Source organism: Limulus polyphemus, unplaced genomic scaffold (assembly GCF_000517525.1).
Source record: "Limulus polyphemus unplaced genomic scaffold, Limulus_polyphemus-2.1.2 Scaffold209, whole genome shotgun sequence".
Lineage (NCBI taxonomy): Eukaryota > Metazoa > Arthropoda > Merostomata > Xiphosura > Limulidae > Limulus > Limulus polyphemus.
Genome location: NW_013665819.1, coordinates 616866 through 625721, shown reverse-complemented (window position 1 = coordinate 625721; position 8856 = coordinate 616866). Strand labels below are relative to the sequence as shown.

The following is an 8856-nucleotide window of genomic DNA, read 5'->3' as shown; positions in this document are numbered from 1 at the left end:
GGTTGCTAAGCCTTAACAAATTTTGCACATGGAGGATATGTAACCTAAATTTTTTTTTAGGTTTTATATATACATTTGAATATCAAAAAAATTATAAATTACTACATTAATACTATAGAATTATACTATAATTTATTAAGCTCAATAACTAAGCTTTATTTGGGTCTAAAAATATATGAAATTTCATGCAGACTAAGGACACAACCTACCTCATTGAAATCTTTGTTCAAAAGAAAGAAATGGCACTAGGTACGTTAGAAAGGCTGAGAAAACCACTAAGGGGAAATTCTGAGCTTCTGACTTATTATTCATGTCATATATAGAAGTATGTGTATATAAGGGAGCATTTCCAAAAACGGAAAGAGGTGGGTGGGGAGCCACTATGTTTGATTTATTATGTGAGCAATATCTTAGCAAATAGAAAATATGACCTTCTTATTTTTATATTCTAGCTTGTCAATATATGTAATTTGAGTTTCTAATTTGTATGAAACTATAGACTTAGTATTTTGACTTCACAAACATCTAATTAGAACCAGTGCTGCATTCAACATACCACATGACACACAAAAGTCGATGTTTATCTGTGTTTTTTAATATTTACTTTTATATTAACAAATTTAGTAATGTATACTTCTAAAATTTGAATTATAATCTACAGTTTGATACTAAACTTGTTGAATTAATTCATGAAATAGTAGTTCAATAAAATTTTGAATGGGTTATTCAAACATAATATCATTTCTTTTATAAACCATAATTTGAAAACTTTTTTTTATGGATCCTTTTTAGAATACTCAAGGATTCCGTAGACTACAGATTGAGAACCACAGCTGTAAATAATAAAGCAAGTCAGTTGTAACTTATTTTTCTTTTTTACAAAGTTGTGTATACACTTTTGTTCATACAAAAGAACATACAAGTAAACAGAGTCATAGAAAAGATCATCTACATAAAGTAAGAATATATATAATAAAAACATACATAGCATGATAACAAATAGAGGCAGATACAGAGCAATTTTCAAAGAAAATAAAAACATTTTTTGCAAGAAAAAGATGCATTTTTGTGAAAGCTCTGGTAGGACATCAGAAACCTGAACCAAACATATTCCGTCTTTGCTTATGTCACTAGCAAATCATGCAACATGGTTTCATGCGAACTAAGTAAAAACAATAAAAACTGCCTCTACTTCACCTCTCTGAAAAGAGATAATAGTGTTGCTCAGCTCCTCAATCGTGTGAACCCTTCGGCCTTTGATTCCCATTACTTGGAGAAATACAAGAACAGTACAAAAGTAAATTAAAGTGTGATTGTAAAACTGGTAAGAATTTTTCAGGTTGTTGGTAAGAGATTAACATTGAAAATTGTTGAGAATCTTACAGCAATAACAATAAACAGATTTAGGCTTTATTCAGCAACAAGGTGAATGTAAAACTAATCATTCATTTGCTGTAATTCTTTGCTAAGTTGAAACATTTGACCATTGTATTTATGACTGTATTCTTTAATTGAATTAGATCAAACATTACATCTAGAACATTCTAGTAATTCCTAAGCTACATTTTTTAATTTTTAACCTATACAATTCTACAGATATTTGCAAGTTCACTATTGTTAAGAGTTCAAAAAGTTTAGCAATTCTTTTATTACCAACATTTTATAGTGGTTCTTTCTTCAACTTGAGATGGTAAAGTTTAGAACTGCAGTGGTGATAAATGAAATAATACACATGAAAAAAAACTTGCAGTTGTTGTGTTTGATATATAAGAGCATCTTATTTAAACTTTATTATTATTATTTTTTTTTTTATAAACCTCATCAACATATTTTCCAAAAAGCATACTCAAAACAAGCTAAATCTTCTCGGCAGTAATTTAAAAGAACTTTGTTGATAAGACTAGAATACCAGAGCATGGTGTGATACCTAGAAAATCTGTAATCAGCCAATGATGATAAAGTTTAATTTAATAGAGCTTTGGTGGATATATTAGAACAGCATAGTATGATGTAATACATACAGCATCTGTATTCAGAGCTTTGTTCACCTAATAGAATAGAATGTTTAAATAGCACAGTAGAACAGCACAGTATAGTGAAATACATATACTGTATTACATCTGTATTCAGCCAATAACAATAAAGTTTAATCTAAAAGGCTTTTATGTATATGCTAAATTAGCACAGCATGGTATAATACATACACTATTTATACTTAGCCTATGATTATAAAATTTAATTAAACTCTTTCATGCTTGGATATGTGCAGTTCATTTCAAGGGCAAAATAGCATCATTTGACTAAAAAACTATAGAAAACAAACATTTAGTTTCCCACACAAACAAAAATAAAATAAGTCAGAGTTGAAATTTACTATATAAAACTGGTTTATATAAATCTATATATATAAATAAAAATTTAAATCACAGATTTTGATTTTGGGATAATTTCAGCACACTGCTAACAATCATTCTCAGTTCTCATGATGTGATGTAACTGCCTATATCTCAGCTTCAAGAAGCTGTGGACTACTGATCTAAGCACGTCATGAAAGATTTTTTCCATTATTTTTAATTGTGAAAGTCATAAAATCTTTCAGTTCAACAGGGATTTACACAGTGATTGGAACAAAGTGATAACAGCTTAGTTTGGTGATATGCTGCCAGAAAAAAAAGGTGTTAGCAAACAATTTCCACTGCAGTTACAATCCCAATATATTGAATAGACATTGATGATCGAAGATCATCAAAAGTAATACATACATATATATATAAAAAATGGGTATATGGGTTGAGGTCAAAGTGCTATTCAATATGGTGTCATATAATTCAAGTCCGAACTATCAACCATTCATTTTACCCTACATTGCTGATTTAGCAATATACAGATACTGAAAAACTAGATACGCATTTCAGATATTGTAGAGGTTATGTAAATGCAAACTATACGATGGACAACAGTATTTTTATTCTTCACGTGAACATCACCTTGCACTCCAACTTGTTTCAGTTTGAACTAGACTGATGTTAATTCACAGACATATCTTAAGTACAAATATCTTAGTAATACATCTGATTTTTTGTGTTCAACAGATCTGTACATATTACTAAAAGACTGTCATATTGTATATAAATTTGGAATTATACTCGTATTCCTTCTCCAATAGGGAGTCTGTAAAATGAACCAACCCCGCATACATTTGGTTAAAAGTTATTATATAAATTAGTTTGCTTACAAATTGGTTAAGGTAAAAAAAAAAAAGTTATTTTTATTGTATGCTAGCAGTTGTAAACATAGTGAAACAGCATGCATTGTTTTTCAAAAAAAGATAAAGTTACAATTTTATAAAACAAAAACTTGAGGAAAATTTGAAAGAGAATGTAGGAAAACATAACATAAATGTCATCATTTTGCCCCTGTAAAAACACAAGATATTGACTGGAAAGGGTTAAAGAGTTTTGGTGTGTACACCAGCTTACCATAGAGTAATATGTACAATATTTGTATTTAGCCAATGAGAAAAAAGGTTCATTTTTGATGTTACATCTTTAGTATCCATTGACAGCAAATTAGACAACTTTTAACAGATATAGAATATTGACTTGTTTGCTAATTTTCCATAAAATGTTTCAAAATATTTCAATGAACCAGTCAAACATTCTAGTTGCAACATGGTGAAACAATGTCTAAAATATGCTCTAAAGCTTTGGAAAAAAAAAAGGAATGACACTTGTATAGCAATGAGCTTATTCTAAACAAAAAGGTCATATATAATCCTTTATTTTGTAAAAAAAAGTGTATGATAACCAATGAAATAAAAGATAAAACTTGCCTTTTCCTGAATCAGAGTTACGAATAACGATTTCATCCTTGAAATAATTCTTCCCAGGAATTCTGAAACATATATAATATAATGCAGATTCTAATTACGCTCTATTTAATATATTTCATTTCAGTATAACAGCAAAACAAAATCACAGCTTACGTGTTTCTCCCTCTTTCAATGAACATGTATATATCTATCTATATATACACACTGTATTCAGTCAAAATCTCTTCAAGAGAAAAATCTGATATAACCTTAAGTTAATAAAACACACACACAGATAAACGAGGAAGCTGTTACTCAATGTCACTATCAGAAGAAAGAACTGAAACTGACACACACAATGTATGTATATGTTTTATTTTTCCCAACTAACTTGGTGGGTTTAGCAAATTTTCCTGACGACTTGAAAACTTCTCCTGGTGCTAGAGAAGGCTGGGATTGATTGGTAGAGGGAACATATACTGAATTCTGTTCAAACACGAAACTAGGAGAGGCAGTAGTGACTGATTGATTAGTGGTCAGGGCTGATACTGCTGAGCCCGCAGTCTGATGATCAGAAACAAAAAAAAAACATTAGTTATTTCATGCAAATTGTTTTTTAACTTTTCAACTTAGCTCTTATGTATTCAGACACATATTTTATCATGTTATTGCACTGTACTTACTATAGGAGTTCCACAGGCTAGATGAAAGAGAAAAATGCTATTAGACTGCATTAATATGTTGATAAACTGCAAAGGATAAACCAATATTTGAACTTTTATCATAAATACTTTGAGAAGCAAATTTTAATTTCTCATCTTCAACCGTAAAATTAATGGGAAGAGGAATGTGGTTTCTCTAAAATGCTTTAATGGACTTCATCCAATCATTTTGAAGCTTTTATAAGATTTTTCTGTTTTCATTAACTCAACATGAATGAGTTCATGTTTTATTACCTAAAGATGGGAGATCTATTACATTCATTAACTGAACATGGATAATTTTGTATCTTTACCTCAACTTGGATAATCTTTTGTTTATAGTAATTGTTGAAATTGTCATTCATCTTCCACATCATAGCCCTCAACTCGATAACTTCAAGTAAGTGCATGCGACAAAGTTCATTTAAACGTTCATCCCTTGATACATTCCTTAATGTTACAAAGTAGCGGTCTAGTTGTTCTGAAAAATTACAAAACACAAATCTAAATATGTGCAAGCATTTCCACTAGTTTTTCATCATTAGTATGACAGATAGTTTATTTAACTCACACACACAAATTTAACTAATGTATTTAATAGCATTAAATAAATAAAATGTAAAAAATTTGTACAACGTGTACAAAAAAAAAGAAGTGAGTATGTTTATAAATCATTACTATACACTGAGAGTAATTACAGATTCCCTCTAAAAATAAAGGTAAACATCTTAGATAATAAACACACACTTTAATTATTACTGTATATTAGTAGCACTTCATTCTTCTAAGATTAAATCTATTTGCTCTGAAACTTTAAAAACTTTTTAAGTCCATAAGTTAATAGTGTTATTTACCTTTGTAGCTTGTTTCTAGCTGAAATCCTTTACTCTTCAGTTGACTACAAACTTTTATGATCTTTGATAACGTGGAGTCATCAAGGTTGCTGTTGTTGATTGATATATGCAAAGCTTCAAGGTCATGAATCACATCATCAACTGCAATATCATCATTAAAACAGTACTTAATACATCTTTGTTAATTTGTTTTCAGTAGACATGAAGAACAGTTGCTCGTCTACTCAGAAATATTTTTTTTCTACTAATATATAAAATATGTCATAGTATTATATGTCAAAGTACAATAACTCTTAGCCATAAACTTTTACCCATTATAAAATGTCCATAATTGTGCCAATAACCAGAAATTGTACAAGTAAAAACTTGCATTTTTCAAACTTAGAGTGAATGAAAAATTTTCTATTTACAAACAAAAGCAAGCATTTCACAGTTTTAACACTGTAAAAATATATTCAGTGAAAACAAATTAATGTAATTATAACAGAGTTGATCTATCAATAATTTTGCAATTTGTTTTACTGTGTACTCACTGTTTATGAATTTCACATATTCATTTTTAGAAATATTTTAAAGTTATCACGTGAAACTAATACACAGTATCTGAAAATAGATACATCTGTACCAATCTCAAGCTTTTTAATTTGCAACAGCTTTTATTAATCTCTAAAAAATACTAAGCAATTGGCTAAAAATAAATTAACAAAATTGTATGAAGCAGTTTAAAATTGAGGTTTACTGAAAGTTATAGAATACATTGATCTCTTTATATAGGTGTTTGCCTGAATTATGGTCATAATATCAACATTTTTTTTTCTAATTTCACAATTATACTTAGTTTGTGATTTATCAATACTTACTTGAATATATTTTCAATACTTCTTTGTGTATACGAGTACACATCTGTCATTTACTAGCAACAAAGCTTCATGATCAATTCAGATATTATTAAGACAGACAAGATACAACACTCACCAGACATATTAAAACAAGTCTAAACAATTTTAGCATGACAAAAAAAAGTATTTTAACAACCATAAATAACATCTATATTTTTTGGTTTAAAAATTTATTACCCAAGAAGTTTTTTTTACTATAAAACAGAGTAGCATAAAATAAAAAAATTTCTGTCAGTTTCAGTCAAGTAGGTTTCACAGCCTTAAGAAAAATAAATTTCAAGACTTTTTTCCCAGGACCCATTATTAATTTTCCAGGTGTCTCAAATCCTGCCATGCAGCATTAAACTTACATTTTCCTAGCACTTAAATTTATCATACATGTCCACAAGCAGAAAATGTAACAGTTTCAGTTCTCATAAGATGAAATTCACAATGACTGACACAAAAAAATTCCAAATAACAAAACCTTTTTTGATTGAGCCAAATATTTCATGGGTTCAAAGTAAAGTTTTATGACTTTTATAGCACCATAGCTTAAAAATAGCCATTTTTACAGGATTCCCAGTACTGAAATTTTTCAACCTCATTTTCTATGACTTTTCATGATTTCATGGACCTGCAAACTCTAGTTAAATTATCAGATATTTAATTATGAACTTCAAAGTATCCTGAATAAGTATGTCAAAACTTAAGTTATTCTTGAAGTAACAGGTTGGGCCATAAAAACGTACTTCATGTAATCTTGGTTTTGATAAAATACATGGTTCATATCTAAATGATTATCACCATACATTACTATATAAAATTTCACAACAATAAGGCTCACTTTCAACTATGTATTAGTGAACAACTTCTATAATATTTGTGGAATAATGTATATATAAATATCTAGACAAAAATATTTACAAGTGATTAGTCACTTCAACAAACAAAGTTAGCACCTGCATAAAAACTAACTTGTGATCTCATTCTGGTCCCCAGATGATGCTGAAACTGTGCTCTGATGACTACTGCCTTCTGATACTAGCTTCAGTGGCCTTGGCCTCTTCAATTTTCTTACATTTCTCACACCCTTAGTTGACATATTTTGTCTGTGATATAGAAATGATGTTGAAAAATATTTATCAGTTTGGAAACACTTACTTGTGTGTGTTTTTGTTGTTGAATGAAACATTACATTAAATCTACAAAACAAAAGAAGCACTACTGCTTCATTATGTGCACACCTTACAATAAGAAATATTAGCTCACACTGAATAATAGTCCATTTTATGATCATATGAATAACTATTTCAATTTTGGGCAGTAACTCAGTATAAGTTTATACATGTAGATCTCTAGGTGAGGTCTATAAGTAACACCATCCAATGGTACCGGTAATAAGAACACATTTTATCTTGACAACCTAGAATATTATAATGAATGATGGGACTATACTCAACAAGCAACTAACAAGACTACTTTTTTACAAACCTAATATTATAACTAATCACTAATTTAGGAGTACACATCTCTATTTACTACTAAAAGTAAATTATTAATAGCATATTTAAGTGTAAACACCTGGAATGTGCCTAATAATACAATGCTGACAAACAATACTTTAAGTTTGAATACAAAATACAACAGAAAAACAATCTTATAAAACTAATGAGCTACATTTTAAATGAATATATGTAATTATAAGTATTAAAAATAGTGGTCCCAAAAACAACTAAAATGAAAAACATTTTTACATTGCTTTGGTATTTATAGGTAAAATACTTAAACAGAGATGAAATTTAAAGAGTCTACTGCTATAAGAAAATTTAGAATCATAAAACTGTATGTCTAACAGTTATGTTTCTGTTATAAATAAACATACTCTCAAATATTTCCGGGCTTAGTGTTAGGACCACTGCTCTTTTTGGTTTACACCAATGACATAGATGAAGGAATAGTCAGCAAAATATTTAAACTTGCTGATGAACTTAAAGTCTTGGATGTTGCTGGCTATGAGGAGAATGGTGCTGCTTTACAAAAGGATTCAGATTATTTGGCAAGTTGGGCAAAATAAATGGCAGACAAGCAAAGTAATGAACGTGGAAAATCAAAATTTGAATTATTAGTATTATTTTGATGGGAATAACCTTAACAGTGTTATGGAAGAAAATAATCTTAGTATTCTGGTTGATCAGTCTTTTAAGCCATCCAAACAATGTTGTTGTTGTTAGTGGCAGGGTACATAGGATTTTAGGTTTTATCTACAGAAATATTGAATACAAACCTAAAGAGGTTATAATGTGATTGTGTAGATCATTGGCTAGGCCACTTTGGAGAACTGTGTTCAGTCTTGGGCTCCTTACCGTATAGAGGACATTGAATTGTTGGAAAGAGTTAAGAGGAAAATTACAACGATAGGTTAAGATCTATGAAATTGTTTCACCTTGAAAAAAGGAGTTAATGGGGATTTGATTGAAGTGTTTAAGATTGTTCAGGGAACTGATAGTGTTGATGCATCATATTTTTTCATATTTAAAGTTGCTTTAACACTTGCTCACATGATATGGCACCCATGGCCAGGATTTGGAAACAAAACAAAATGGGGGGGG

At 29.5% G+C, this 8856-nt stretch overlaps 1 protein-coding gene across 5 annotated transcripts in view; it reads right to left on the bottom strand.

The window, feature by feature from the left end:
* The window catches only part of LOC106478408 (eukaryotic translation initiation factor 4E-binding protein Mextli-like), a 49112-nt gene that overhangs the window by 36625 nt on the left and 3631 nt on the right, over positions 1-8856 (bottom strand). For 4 of the 5 annotated variants that reach the window (XM_022382006.1, XM_022382007.1, XM_022382010.1 and 1 more), the window contains exons 2-7: positions 7223-7356; positions 5367-5507; positions 4827-4993; positions 4203-4375; positions 3833-3894; positions 1198-1269 (exon numbers count right to left, since the gene is read on the bottom strand). In XM_022382006.1, the coding sequence (XP_022237714.1) occupies positions 1198-1269; positions 3833-3894; positions 4203-4375; positions 4827-4993; positions 5367-5507; positions 7223-7356 (749 nt within the window). Of the gene's footprint in view, positions 1-1197; positions 1270-3832; positions 3895-4202; positions 4376-4826; positions 4994-5366; positions 5508-7206; positions 7357-8856 lie in introns of all 5 variants that reach the window. The other variant, XM_022382009.1, reaches the window with a different exon arrangement.